This window comes from Thermobia domestica, chromosome 2 (genome assembly GCF_964235325.1).
Source record: "Thermobia domestica chromosome 2, izTheDome1.hap1.1, whole genome shotgun sequence".
Lineage (NCBI taxonomy): Eukaryota > Metazoa > Arthropoda > Insecta > Zygentoma > Lepismatidae > Thermobia > Thermobia domestica.
In genome coordinates, this window is record NC_137455.1 from 350,848,710 (window position 1) to 350,864,823 (window position 16,114).

At 34.7% G+C, this 16,114-nt stretch overlaps 2 protein-coding genes across 2 annotated transcripts in view; one reads left to right on the forward strand and one right to left on the reverse strand.

The window, feature by feature from the left end:
* Positions 1 to 16,114, reverse strand: part of qless (decaprenyl diphosphate synthase subunit 1 qless) — a 290,536-nt gene that overhangs the window by 148,191 nt on the left and 126,231 nt on the right. The window contains exons 2-3 of the mRNA XM_081749256.1: positions 13,609 to 13,749; positions 3,542 to 3,681 (exon numbers count right to left, since the gene is read on the reverse strand). Of these exons, the coding sequence (XP_081605382.1) occupies positions 3,542 to 3,681; positions 13,609 to 13,749 (281 nt within the window). The remainder of the gene's footprint in view (positions 1 to 3,541; positions 3,682 to 13,608; positions 13,750 to 16,114) is intronic.
* Positions 1 to 16,114, forward strand: part of LOC145678930 (uncharacterized) — a 59,385-nt gene that overhangs the window by 19,930 nt on the left and 23,341 nt on the right. The gene's annotated exons all lie outside the window — the stretch shown is intronic.

Consider the following 16,114-nt stretch of genomic DNA (forward strand, 5'->3'; position numbering starts at 1 on the left):
AAGTCTGCCGAATCACTCACGAAGGACTCCTGATAAAAATACATTGACTGATCTTTACATATTTGTTAATATAATCGTCAAGAGTCATTAGTACAGAAGGACAAAAAGATAAACAATTGCACAAGTGGATCCATTATACACAATTACATATGGACAATTTCAAAGTACTACAGAGTACAGGAGAACTAATTTAGTCCAAGTCAGTTCACTACGACTTTTATTAGTCCAAGTTAAATATAACGCCTTACTTTGCATATCAGTAAGAAAAGTGAATAAAGATACGAATTATTTGAGTCCACTTTGGCTCTGACCTATTTATACATAAATAGTTACCGATGATTCTTGTTATTTCAATAATTGCCTCTCGTGGGGTTTGTATGACCCCCTCCCCAAAAAAGCACGACATTTCGATGTATTTTATCAATCGTAAACATTATTAAAACGAAACGAGAATTTTCCTTTGGTTGCATAACAATAATAACAAACTATAAAAAAAATCACAAAGAAACATCCATAAAGTTACATAAAAAAAAGTTGCTTTTGTAATATAATCTCTCTGAGTAAAGAATGGGGAATTTAGGTCTGAATATAGTACGAATAATATATGGGAGTGAAACGTGATAACCCACAAATGTGTGTTCATCAATACTTTACGAATAGTTACACTTTTACGAACATTTTTCGTTTTTTGGTTTAAACCATTGTTTTTTAAACTAGCTGGTTTAAACCACCTTAATTTAAACCAGCCAACCCTGATTAGTACTGTTGAAATTATTCAAGTATTCGATATTTGATATCTGAATATTCATTTTCAGTATTCGAATAAGACTAGAAAATATTCCGATCAATGAGTTTTATTTTAATATTAGAATAACAAATATTTGAAGAATCCACTATTCGAATTTTTAAAATACAAGTCCACGCTAATGGAGAAATCTGATCCTCCAGCAGTCAAATTTGCATAAATTAATATAGCAAATGGTATAGAAAGTAATTCCAAGCGCCATAAGAATGACATTGGCGACTGGGATCCTAAGAACAAAGGGGAACTGTGCCTAGAAAAGAAAGAAGCGACATTCAAAAGTTCTCAATTAGTGGGAAAATGTGCTCTCAGTGATAATAAAACATTTGATATGATGATACATATGAAGTTTCAACGTACTAAGCTTATCTTTGTAGGTTTGTATAAGTATCTTTAGTTTACTACATTTTGATTCTTAACCGTGTTTAAGAGGCCTCATCACAGCGAAATTAAAATACAGCTAATTTTACCGTAATTATGTGATATCTCTAAATAGATAAAATATAATCGAAAAGTGGAACAAGAGCGCCCTAGACAATATCATTTTACATGAGATACCGTTATCACGACTTACTTAATCTGCTTTCGATTTCCAGACATTTAGAAAATCGGCGTTTATTTTCGCATTTCTAAATGGCTGCAAACGGAAAGCTACTAGATGATCGTGATAACGGTACCTCATGCAAAATAATATTGTCTAGGACGCTCTTGTTCCACATTTCGATTATCTTTTATCTATTTAAAAATATCACATAATTACTGTAAAAGCGGTATTTTAATTTTGCAGTGATTAAGCCCTTAAGCTAAATGGTTCAGCTTTCAAAGCGAGCAGTTGATCAATAATTTCCAATTTGTCCACGTAAAACGTAGGAGTGTGGTTTTACGATCTAAGAAAAGCAGAAAGAAATACACGGAAAGGAGGGGAGGCGGTGATACAGCAAGAGTTGTTTCACAATCTGAGAAAAGCAGAGCAAAACACAATGAGGAAAGAGAGAGGAGGGAATGAGATAGGAGAGTTGTTTTACAATCTGAGAAAGCAGAGATAAATACACTGAGGAAAGGAGGGGAGAGGATGACGTAGTGAGAGCTGTTTTGCAATCCCAGAAAAGGAGAGAGAAATATAATGAGAAAAGGAGTCGATAAGATAACGTAGTGATAGTTGTTTTACAATCTGAGAAAAGCAGAGAGGAATATAATGAGGAAAGAACGGGAGGTGATAATGTAGTGAGAGTTGTTTCACAATGTCAGAAAAGGAGAAAGGAATGCAATGAGAAAAGGACGCGATAAGAAGACGTAGTGAGAGTTGTTTTACAATCTGAGAAAAGGAGGGAGGAATATAATGAGAAAAGGAGGAGAGGTGATGATGTAGTGAGAGTTGTTTCGCAATGTCAGAAAAGGAGAGAGGAATGCAATGAGAAAAGGACGCGACAAGATGACGTAGTGAGAGTTGTTTTACAATCTGAGAAAAGGATAAATGAGTATAATGAGGAAAGGACGGGAGGTGATGGTGTAGTGAGATTTGTTTTACAATCTGAAAAAAGCATAGAGGAATACTAGGGTGTAAAATTTCATGTCGCCATTGGCGACTACAAATTTAGAACTGGCGACCAGTAATCAGTAGGAATGGTTTCTGCCGAAACTCAAAGGGCTGCACAGTTTCTGTTTGGCACGAAAATAATTTGTACTGAACGAGAGAAAATACGGGATGTGGTCTTCACAATCGACATGGAAAGTGAAGTCTTCACATTGTAATTCGCTCCTACTTCCCAAACCTGAATCGGAATAGTTTGCTTCCTGGCGCGTCAACGCAAAAGATCGTTTCCCACTAGAATAGATCAACCAATCACGTTACGATGTTAGTGACAAATAAATAAATAACAAAATAAGTAAATACATAAAATAATTTTAAAAAATAGATATTTACATGAGATACTCTTATCACTGCATTCGACAACTGGTACTTCAGTGCACACAGAGAGCGTTACACAAACGTGAAGTCTTAACGTAAGGTATTTTTTAACATGCATATGAATTATTCAAATCAAAACTGATTATCCTGAATTTAATTGTCTGGCATTGAACTTTTATGCTTTGAAATCTCATTCTTTATCAAACCAAAGGTTGTGGAGGAGGGGGGGAGGAGACCTCTCACAATTTATACGTGAAAAATACTGGCGAGCATCATTTTTGGATTGGCAAGTGCGTCTGACTTGAAATTCTGCACCCTGGGAATACAATGAGGAAAGGAGGGGAGGAGATAATGTAGTGAGAGTTGTTTTACAATTTGAGAAAAGGAGAGAGGAATATAATGAGGAAAGGAAGGGAGTAGATGACACAGGAGAGTGGTTTTGAATCTGAGAAAAGCGAACAGAAATAGAATGAGAAAAGGAGGGGAAGGGGATGACGTAGGTGAGCAAGTGTTGGCAGTGAACGCCTACTCTGGATTCACGACTAGTATGGCTGCAAAGCCATCGCCTACGCTATTGATATTCTTGTTTTCCTGTACCTACTGTCTTTGATCATTTTTTCAGGTTACATGCCAGCTCCTGTCTCTCAAACTGAGAAGACAATAAACTGTGACGTCACGGAGCATTCAGCTGGAAATGACTGGTGTAGATCAGATCAGTTTCGAGCTCAGAGTTTCATCTTTAGTCAGTGCACTATTTTAGGGTGGCCGAAACGATAATTCTGCAAAACTCAGCGACAAAACAAAAGAAAGTAAAAGTTGCTGTTACGTACCCTTGCTCCTTGTATAGGTGATGATTAATGGCTCTGGCCATAAGGACGGTGATCATAGGCCTCAACGCTTTACCCTGACCGTCGAAATAGTAATTGGCGATTGTCTCTAATTCGGGTTGGGTCGTGTTTTTACGGATCTCCTGTAACAGAGAAAAAAAAATCATGAGAAAGAAACATACAATTAGATTAAGTCCTTCATAGTATTAAAAGGTTACATAATGATTCTTTTAAACACATAGGCTACGGTTGTTTACAATAAAATTGACGAAAAGTTTTTTTTTTTTTTTTTTTTTTAATTGAGTGGAAATTCATCTCTTTCTCTTGACCAATTTCCTACTTAAACAACACGGATAATTCTTAAGCTTTAAAATGAAACACATCCAATATTTAATGAAAACCGAATTTATTTTTATTTTATATTATAGGAAAGTTCTACAATATTTTACTTGACGTTGGGACCTCAACAGCTCCCTTATCGATGACAGATTTCAACTACAAGCAAGAGACCCCATTGGGAAACTTAAAACAGGGCACTCGTCATATTTTAAGGAAATCGAACAATTTTCAGGAAGGTTATCGTTAAAGACAAAAAGTTCAGCGCACCTCCCTGACTGATTTTAATCCCGAGAAATAAAAGTAATTTCTAATTACTAAAGAAAGCACATGTAATTTTAAGAAAATTGGAGAAGTTTTGCAAAATTTATCGTACAACATATTACATTTTTACCCCAAATTCAATTCAATTCGAGTAATGAAAACGAAGGGGAACTCTCAAAGAAAATAGATGAAATTATTTAATCAAAACCGAATAATTTTACAAAAGATATCAAAATTAATTTTACAAAAAATTAGATAGAACATATGGTTGTAAAGTATGAAAATATCTAACCGTATCAATGCCTGGTAACTTAACGCAAATTTAACAAAATTTCAATGTTAACCTGCCCAGAATCAACATTTACAGATAACAGAAAAACACATTGCATAAAGTAAATGATAGCTCCATAACCCTATCCACACGGATTCTGAAAAGAAAAAGGAATTTAATTAAAATTGTGACTATCATGAATGCTGTGACTGTGTCCAAATTGTGATTGATTCAAATAGACCAAGTCCTTGTGTTTAAAGTCAGCGAAGAATAAGAAAGTGGTAAATTATTCCGTAATTTGGAAGTTTGTGCATATACTTAATGTGATAATGGTTATATAATTCGTTCTCTCTTCATCGCTGTCGCTGAAAATACTGATTTCAATATCGATCTACATAGAGCAAAAACGATAAGGGATAGCAAGAAGCGGTTAATTTGGAATCAATTTGGTGTTCTAAGAATATTCTCTCTTAACCCTCTGTTCAAACCGGAAGTGGAAGAAATCAACCACTTCCTGTTTTAACGTTGATCGTCACAGAGTAAAAACGGTAATGGACAGCGAGAAGCGGTTTCCTATCATCAATTAAGCATCCCAAGAATAAACTCCATTTCTATTATAATCTCTACTAAAACCGGATATAACTGAAATATTATATATATAAAAGAGATGTTCAAAAAGTTGAAAGCAATGCTGTGGAGAATCAGGGAAGCAGAGTTGTCTTCAACATTGGGAGGCGAGCAGACTTGAGGCTTATTCTGGAAGGGGGGGGGGGGGTCGAAACTCCACTTGATGTGAAACACAATCCCCACGCATTACGGTAGATAAATATGATTTCTGAGGTGAACCTGTTGTATATTATATATCTAGCGATGTAGATGAAGTAGTGGTACATATCAGTATTACAAAATCAGTGCCGTAAACACATTCTGAAATCTGAACACATGCATATTTATAATTGATATGCTTCTACTAGGCATCCACAACGATCCTCATATGCAATGTAGATGAAAGTCACATTTCAAATTGGATTATTGGAAGGAGACGACAGTAACCCCAGTTCTAAGATTAGGCAGATGTTTTTCTCATCCTCCCGGGATTTGCGCCAGTGCTCTTTAGCACCGATGCTAGATGTGATATAGAGCAACATAATGAGGACTCAAACTCGGATCTTCTTCGCAAAAGTCGCACACACACTAACTAACCATTTAGCCGTGAAAGAGCCTTATAGTTTATAGTTTATACGCATCTGTTTAGAAGTAAAAGGCAGTGGTTGCTGTGCTAACAAACGGAAGTAACTTCCAACTTTTGTAATCTATCTCCACAGTACTTTCTTCCCTCTCACAATGACATTCCAATGTATTAAGTCCTCTTCCTTGAATAGATTTAGCACTGTCATGATTTTCTAATTAAGATTGTTACATCGATTAATATACTAAGTTAACATTTATCTCTCACAGCTTAAATAAACTTACTAAATTAAAAATACGGATATCTATACTTCACGAAGCACAGCAGGAGCGACAATAGTTTGATTTCATTAAATAAACACAAATGTGCAGTTTCTGCTTGAATGAACCCAAACAACAAGATGTAACACGAAGACCTTTAACAGGTTTTATATTTAATTATTATTAATTAACTACAGTAATTAATAAGAATTGTCTGCAATGCTATCATTCTACACTTTAATGTTAAATTCTAGCTCTAATGATTATATATAGCGTTCAAAAACGCACGCAACTATTGGAGTAGACCAAGAAGGCCGTTCTCTCGCCTATGTTTAGAGCAACATTTTAAAATTACATTTTCGTTATCATTTTATACATATTTTACAATTATTTCGTCAAAATCACAATTTATTTAATGCTACAGCTTTCCTGTTAAAGGGCCTATTCGATTGCAGTGATGTAAACAGACGTTTGAGGAAAATGGCTGAAATTCAGATCAAACGTAGAAGAGACTATGTAGATTCTATATTCCCAAATCTAAAATGGATTTAACGTAGTAAAACGTCACGGAACATGAACATTAAAACTCAATGGAAAATCAATGAAAAAATGAATTGATTTTTGAGTTTAACGTCCCTTGCAGCAGCGAGGCTACATGAGACGGGACCTATTGATTAACGTGAAATCCGAACATGAGCTCCGCCGGGAATCGAATCCCGATCTCCGACGCCAAGGGCGCGTACGCTAACCGCTTAGCCACGAAGGAACTCCTGAGAAAAAATATGAAGTTGTCCACATATTTCATATAATAAGTAAATAGCTAATTGAAAGCTTATTACAAAGACATAATGAAGGACTTAAAAACAATGTATAGCACATAAGGTAAATATGAATAGAATATTGGCAAAAGCCAAGTTTTTGAGTAAAATCAACAATTATGATAAAGTATATGCATCTTTTGCAAAATACCTAGGGTGCCACACGCGGAGTTTACGTGCTTGAGATATCTTACATCTGGATTTGGAATCTCCAGACTCGATTTAGCACGAAACGTGACTTTTGACCTGATCACGTAACACAGTCTGGTCCTTATAGCAAACTGGATAGGCCCTTTAAATCATGAACTTATTCGAAGTGATTTCGGTAGTTTCTTGTAACTTGAAAAAATGAGGTCTTCTTAAAATAAAGATAAATATCTATTCAAATGCTTTTTAATTCAAATTATTGATTAAGAAAAAGTATAGATAGATACCTACTTCAGCTGTTGGTTTTCCCCACTTTTATGCCCATATATCATTGGAACAATATATGGAGTTCCATACAAAACGGGTTTTCCTGACACTGAGATAATTAATTATCTGTATTTTACCACTATTTATTCAGAAAGTATTGAGGGAAGAATATTTTAGTAGTGATAGATCTAGATATCCCCAAAATTTCTCCCTGGATCATCCAATATTAAACCATTAACTTCAGAATAAAGGGAACACTGAGTAGAGAAGTTCGAGTATTAGGAACCCGGAGAGGTAACTGGATCCTGCGTTTTCTCTGGTATATAGATTTTGTTACACTCAGGAATTCTATCAGACAGCATAAGTTGCGTGTGCAACCACATAGATTTTATTTTTTTAAGTGGAGAAACTATTGACTGTATGTTAAGACATGGCCATTTATGTCTATTAAAAACTTTGAAATTTTTGAGAGGTGAATTTTTGACAATTTTTATCTTGTACCCGGTTCACATAGAATTATGTATACAATTCAGTATAAAGAAGTTTGTATCATGTCATTGTCTTACTAACGAAAATAATATACAAATTAACCAGTAAAAATATGTAATTAACGATGGCAACTGAAGTGGACTCCTATATGTCGGTCAAAGTGGAGAGAGTCCTCTTTGCGTGACCCTTCAGCAGTGCTTTCTTATTAAAGCTCAGAAGTTAACTTGCAGTATGCTATAAGCTGTGGATTCATACATATAGTAGTGATATATTCACCACCTCATTCTAGCTACAAACTGCAGCTATTGAACAAGACCTTCATTAAAATTCTGAAACATTGCTCCAGTTAGAAAGACAAAGAGTACTTCAGAGCTCGCTATATCGGTCTGTCCCTTACTACAATTCCGCTGAACTTTTCGACTAGGCATAGGCCTTATTTGAAGTCGAAGAAGAAATAGCAGTCAAGAGAGGAGGGATAACCTGGACGTCCATTTTCAAAATCAAACTTTCAACACTTCCAATATGCAAAAAGAATGTCAAAACTGAATCGAATACAAGAGAAATTGTTGTGTTCAAACATGGTACAAATAAACAAAGAATTGTTTTGTTACATAGTACATGAATAGCGATTTGTGTTGAAAAATAAAAGTGGATTTAACATACAAGAATTTTGGGACACTGAGAATTTTCGAAAGCTAAATTTTCTTACTTTTTTTTTTAATGAATAATAGGGTGTCACGTCAGAAGGGCCCAGACAAGAGGGCGAGGACAGAAAGGACAGAGTCAAAATGGCTCCGGTCATGAGGGCCCGAGTGAAAAGAGCCCCGGTCAAAAGACTCCGCGACAAAAAGGCCCGTGTCAAAAGGGCCCCACGTCAAAAGGGCTCCGCAACAAGAGGGCCCCACTCCAATAAAGCCTGAGATATAGCCTGAAAAGCCTTAGAAGTATAAAAATGCTTATTAAACGAAAAATATTTTGTGGACAGTACCTAATTTATTTGTGTTGAAAAACCATACACGTGGAAAATATATAGGATTAATAAAAACAAATATTACGACAGGAAAGCAATAACAATACGCGTGAACGGAGGAAAAGTAAAGGTTGCAGATGGATATTGATACAAAAACTGCATTGAATGGATCTCATGGCAGATACTTTGGATTCCGCGACATAATGGCAGCCATCTTGGATTCCGCCATATTGGATATCACACAATATTTTTAAATAGAAAAAAGTATGTTCGGCACATCAATTTAGGCTTGAATTTTCCCACAAACGAGAATATGATTCATTTTTATCAATCCTCATTCTTTTAAGAGATACGTGTGCTATAATTGACATTTGTGTGTAGTAGGCAAAAGTATCAAGACAATCCAGTAATAATGTGGCGGAGGAAAAGCAAATGTTGCAAGAGTGTGTGTTGTAGCAAAAACTACATTGAATGGGGATGATGTTCATCACATAAATATTCAGATATGAAACAAACTACTATAAAATGTTCTCAAAAGTTAATTATCCCTCCAAGTGAATAGTATTTAATAGCAAACACAACGATTTATAACTAAGAATTTCGGCATGGTTGCTACAATTTTCCTCGTATATATTATCCAATGTATGTAATGCTTTTCTCAAACCTTCTTTCACTATAACTAGTACATATTGACATTACGTTGCAATTCGTTTCAAAAATTCTCAATGGGGTTAAAGCCGGTACTGTGGGGTGCGGTTTTTGCGCACTTTTGGGCAGTTTTAAAACAATCATTTCCTTACAACATACACTTTGTTTGGGATCAATATCTTGATAAAATCAAAACACCTCCTTATTCTTTTCTTTTTTCTTTTTTTTTTTTTATTTTGGTGAAGATGTGTCCTAAGAATATTAAGATATATTTCTTTTATCAGAATCTCATCAACACGCACTTCCGGTGAACATACATAACCCAAACTATTACACTTTCTCCTCCGTATTAAACAGTAGGCTGAAAGTTCTTAACATTTATCTCTGTATTTACTTGTCGAAAAACTATTATTCTACCATCATATCCATATACAGGTTTAACTTAAATTCATCGATAAACAACAAATTCTCACCAATTTTTGGGTTCATCTTCGAAAGCTCTAGAAAATTTAAGTATCTTATATTTCTTAATTTGGATACTGCATGGTTTCTTTCTAGCTATTCTACCATTAGATCCTTCCCGTATTAACTCCACACGGTACAATACACTGACCAGACAAAACATTGTTACTACCCGTTACTATTTGTACGAAGTCGTTGAGCTCTATTGAATATTCGAAACTGCACATTAAGAGCATTCCATTGTTTTACAGTTGTAAAGTAACAATTAACCACAAATATACTTACTATTAAAATATGTTATACTTCGTCTATGTGATAGCTTCACAATATTTTACAAACGCAAGCGAAACAGAAATGTTAAGAACTCAGAAGCCCTCTTTATTACTTGCCTGTCCCAATACTTTCTTCTATTAGAAACAAATGTTAAATGTAGCACACACTATCTCGTAAACGAATAGCGGCCGGTCAAAAATCGGTTCAGATTATCGTTTGTAGAAAGATTCTAGCCTAAATTTATGACACATATCCCTCTTTCTATTTAAAATTATTGTATGGAAATGTGCGGAATTCAAGTTGGCTGCTATGATGTACACACAATCATTAAACGCAGTTTTAACACCAATGCCAACCTGTAACATTTGCGTTTCCTTTCTCCACTCGTCTCTCTGTTACTGCCCTGACATGATATTTTTTCTATTAGATACATATGTCAAACCCTGTCTCATAAACAGATGGTTATGTGTCAAAAATGAGTTCGCATTCTCATTTGTGGAAATATAAAGCCTAAATTGAAGTGTAAACTCATAGTCTTTTCCGTTCACAAAAGAAGAAAAGAAAAAGTACGGTCTGCAATATAGCGGAATCCAAGATGACTTCCACGGTGACAACACTCCAAATCAATGCAGTTTTTGCAATAGTACCAATTGCAACATTTGATCTTCCTCCGTTCATGCATATCGTTATTATTGTTCTGTCCCAATATTTTTGACTAACCCTGTATAGGAATTCATTTAATATGTTCTTACAGCAAAATTAAATAAATGTTTAACAGAATAGTTTCATATAATGTTTTTTTATACTTTGATCTAGGGGCAGAAATTGAATTTTAGAACTAAGGGAACAATTATTAATAGATTAAGTCTGATTGGGCTATGTCTCGAGAACACAAGCTCAGAGAGACGCAGATGAAAGCAAACTTTCATGGACAACCGACTTAAGCGATAGCAATTGTTGCAGAACAAACAGCAACCAAACAAAATTAAGATCACCATTTAAGTTTCCCTTTTGATACTAATAACCACTGATATTCTTCCTTCTATTGGACAAACACTTCAACTTACTAAGAGGACTATCCCCCTCGTGCATTTCACTCCTGCTTTGATTTCAGGCTTTCTGACCGTAGCACCATTTTTACTCGAGCCCTTTTGTCGTGGGGCCCTTTCGACTCGGGCCTTTCTGTCCGGGCCCATGGAACTGAATAATAGCAATCAGAAAAAGATAATTACAGCTTAGAGTGCAAAGGATTTACAGAAAAATAGTGAAAATAAAATATTCAGGTTTAACATCCCACGATTATGTCTTTTAGCCTAAAACGAGACGAATAATTGATGAAAATCAATGATAGAGAAATTAAATTTTTAGTACTCTTCCACCGGGAATGTAACTCGAGACCATGTGCACGAAAAGGTACACGCGCGCTAGTCACTGAACCAACAAACAGGGAACAAGGAGAAATAATGTGCCATTTTGCAATCGGGGCTCAAACTCATTATATTCAGTGGGTCTCACACTCACTAATTTTAAAATAAGGATCACGCTTATTCAGGTTTGAATCAGACCGAGTTCTAGATCGCTATCCTCAATAAATATCTCGTACATTAATCTCATTGGGCTAGTTGTTCCCTAGTGCGGAGACCGAGAGCCGGACTCCTGTTCCCTACAGAGATGTCCGAACTCACAACACATATATCATTAATCATTCTAAAATAAGACTTTTTTAAAATTAGTTTTCCATTCGTACTAAACAGCATTAACTCTTTAGAGATGTACATTGTGATAACTGAATGCTGCTTGGAACGAAGGGATCGGTGTCAAATATAGAAGTAGGAGAGGAGAAAATAGAACAGGTGACTAGTTTCCGACACCTGGGTAGTATTATTAGTGATGATATGAAGTATGAACGTGAAATAAAACCAAGGACAGGAATGGCGAAAAGATCCTTTAAGAGGAAGAAAATACTATTTTGTGGGACCTTGAATAAAGAAAATGAAATGAAATTTTTGAGTTTTACGTCCCACGGTTATGCCGGTTAGGCTAAAGGAGACGGTGATAATGAGTAATGAATGAAATGGTGGAATGAAGAAAGTGGGAGGAAACGGGAGAACCCCGAGAAAACCCACGCACACGGTGTTTGTCCACCACAAAGTTCACTTGGCGGGAGCAGGGTTTGAACCCGAGACCCCTAGCACCAGAGGTGAACGCTCTACCACTAAGCCACCGCGGCCCCCGACCTTGAATAAAGAGTTGAGGGAAAGATTTAAAATGCTTCGTATGGAGTATTGTACTGTATGGGGCAGAAACATGCATATAATGCAAAATTATATATAAAAAAAACAACTGGAAGATTTAGAAATGTAGGTATGGAGAAAATGGAGAGAATTAACTGTATCGAGCAGAAAGGGAATAAGAGGGTGTTAAAAATTGAGGGGTAGAAAATGATTTTACATATTATTAAGAAGAGGAAGAGAAACTGGTTGGGACATTGGCTAAGAAGCAACTATATCATAAGGGATGTCCTAGAGGGTATGGTGGCAGAAAAGAGAGGAAGGAGGGCGAAGGAGACAACAATTAACGGACGATATCAAAACAGAGAAATCGTACGTGAAGCCGAAGAGGTTATCGGAAGACCGTAGAGCATGGACCCTTCTCAGTCCCAGCAAGTGTCCTGCCAATAATAGCAGAATGTCTATGATGATGAACTGAATGCAGAAACATTAAATATCGTTACCTCGCCTTTGACTTTAATTATATTCTTAATTCTCAAATCTTCTAAGAACACATTAACATTGTGTTGGGAACAATGTGTTGATGAGTGACTATTATATTTAAATTAAAAATTAAATTTAAAAAGAAATACGATAAAATGTTTTGTTTATGTTTAAAATTGGAATAGTTTTTATATGCGCTGATTTGATTAAATTTAATATTTGTTTCGGATATATTATTAATTTGTGAATTTTATTATTTTTTTCTACAATTACTGTACCTTTAGAATCTCTGTTGTTCACTCGAGTAGACGGTTCTACCAAATAGAAAATTTATAGGTAAAATATTGTGTGAAACATTTCTCGTGAAGGAACGGGAGCTTGAATGTATTTCCTGTAAGTACACGACATGGAAATGAATTTTGAATGGTACTCAAAGTATGGTTATGTGTAACTATTTACTTAAGCGGAAGGAGGTAGTTTACAAAAATGCAAATTAGAGAAACATTTCTCTAACCAAAAATGTAAGAAAACTGTCAAAATTTGGTAGGACCAACTTGAAAATGTGAGAAATCTGACAAAATTCGGTAGAATCGTCTGCTCAAGTAATAACAATTACTGCATTTAAGAATATTTCTCGAAGTTGTTTTCAATAAAGTGGTTATGTATTTCTTTGGATAATTATGGGTATGCATTTAGGACGAAGTTACTACATTTTCAAGGAAGCCTACCTTATACTGGTACTGATTAAGAATGAATATTGCCTTATAAGAAGTTGTCTTTCAGCTACAATACATTGATTTATAAAATATTTGTGTATAACACAAGTCTCAATTTCGAAAATGTTAGCAGTTTGTTTGGATCATTTTAACTTTCCAAGGCCTTATTTATCGCTTTTTGGTCAAACAAGGTTTTTCCCCGTTTCGGATTCAAAGACTAAAAAACCAAAAAAGAATCATACTGACCCGTCGAATGTCTAGATATATATCTTTGAGGTCGTCATCCAAAAGCCGATATGGATCCACAACATACTCGGGCAACGATCCGGGTTGTTGCGTATGCATGCTGCTCAAACACCGAGCGTTGCTATTTAGGCTTCCACCCATCTGAAATAAATAAGAAATTTACAATGTACTATTTATATGTATAACTGACAAATAGAGTTCGATAGATAATAAGTACAAACTCTAAAGATAATATCAGTAAAATATCCATAAGTAAGGACATACCAATAAATTGCAGGATTTCAGAATAGTGAGTATTTTTATCATCTATTTATGGAATTTATAAGTAAAATTTTACGAGCACAATTACGTCAAGATCATGCACATTTTGAGAGGCATACGAAAGTTACCAGTTTTTAAATAATCCAAAGAGCATAGTTCATTGAACTGAATTCTTACCTATTTCATAAACACACCATTTCGCAATGATTTCAAACTCGGGATATAATAGAACAAAATGAAGGTGGTCAGTGACGTACGCAGAATTTCATCAAAAGGTGTTCTGTGTAAGAAGGAGAGGGTTCAAGATCTTCAAGGGATTCAAGTCTTTTCAAGTGTTTGTATACCTATGTTAATGTTGTAGAGGTTTGTTTTTGCATATCTTCCTCAAGGAGGAATTCATCCCCCCCCCCTCCCTCAAGAAAACCTTACGTATCTCACTGAAAGAAAAGGCTTATTTTTTCAATAATTACATTTACTATATCATGTGCTTTGATTTTATCCTGAATGACTATTAGAAATGGCAATACATAAGCTGTTAATAGACTACTTTCAAGCTGCTATTCTAACTTTGGTACTAATAAATTAATTAAAAATAAAATATAACCTAAGCAAGCACTCATTAACTAATCTGTGATATATTGCCAAAACTATAACGCACATTAATATTAATACGTGGTAGCTTTGGTCAGATTACATTCTTATGTATTAACTTTATATATAAAAAAAGAAGAAAGATAATAATAACGAGTACTATAAACAAACAAAATTATACAGAAGATTAAATACTGTCACAGATTCTTTATAGTTATTGACAAAAATCATTCTGTTAAAAATACGTCAAATTGGATATTCAATCAAATCATCCAGTCAAAAATCATATTTCAGGAACAAACATTGTGCCCCATCCTGTTCCTCTTCAGCAACTTCAGCTGTGTTATTGTCTCCCATTATTCTAAAAGATAATCACATTATTCTAATCCCAGTCTGAGAAAACATTTTTCAGTATAATTGCGAAGTAATTAAGAAGCATACTTTAAGTTAAAAATAACGAATCCTGGCCAAATACACCGCACATCACTCAGTTGAACACGGACCATTTGATAGGTTATAATTCTTCGTAGATTTGTAGGACAGTAATTAATGATATGAACTTGTAATGGAAGTCCGATGTCACAATACGTCCAGAACTTTTTACTAAAATTCTTAAAATACAGTTAAGGAAATATTCAGTGCTTATAATGTGTTGCTAAGCAGCACTGAGTATTTTCTTAACAACTGTATTTTAAGAAATTTAGTAACAAGTTCTCGACATATAGTGACATTGGACTATTCTAAGTGTGTATCTTAATTAAGATATTCGTCTTTGGAGATGAATAAAAGAACCGATATACCGCAACTGAATGTCCGAAATATGTATTCTTCTATTGTCCAGTTGCGTTCCTTCGAATCTTAGCTCTCATTTGATCCTTACACTGATTATATACTCGTTTTACTTGAGTATTTAATAGTAGCTAAGCAGGAAGTTAAAATTACACCTACTGTGAGATTTGCTCTCACCAGGGTTGGCAAGGTAATTTACTTGTTACGTATTTTACGTAAATTACGCGTAATTTACTAGTAAAATACGTCATGTAGAAAACCAGTTTTTTACGCAGACGTAGAAAACTATATTTATTTCATTAAAACTAAGATCATTTTGAATAGTTGGTTATATTGTAAGCTTAGTTTTCTTATTTAAGCATTAAAACATTATTATCTTCTAAACATTATATTTAAAACTAATGATTTCCTGCCAAATCATAGTAATAAAAGATAATTTTGGATAGCTCCTCCCCAGCCCACTACTACTTTCCACCTATTAGCGCACACCCAAGCACAACCACCCAACATATAAGCACACACATTAAAAATATGTGTTGGTTCGGATATGTTTGAAAGTATCAAGTAATCTTTTGATTATAACAATTTATTGTTATACGTTTGCAGCTTTTAATATAAAACTCGAAACATTTCAGTATACTTTGAAACTTCTATTAGAAAAGAAAAAGAGATTGACTGTTTGGCTCATTTCATCTTCATATTACACACTAACACACACACATAACTAATACGAAAAATATTGATCAGAATATTGAAATAATGAAATTTTAGAATAAACTGATTTGTTTTTCTTCCACGTCTCAACGATACTATATATACCACTTCACTTAGCACTGGGACATATTGAATTTTCAATGTAAAAGTT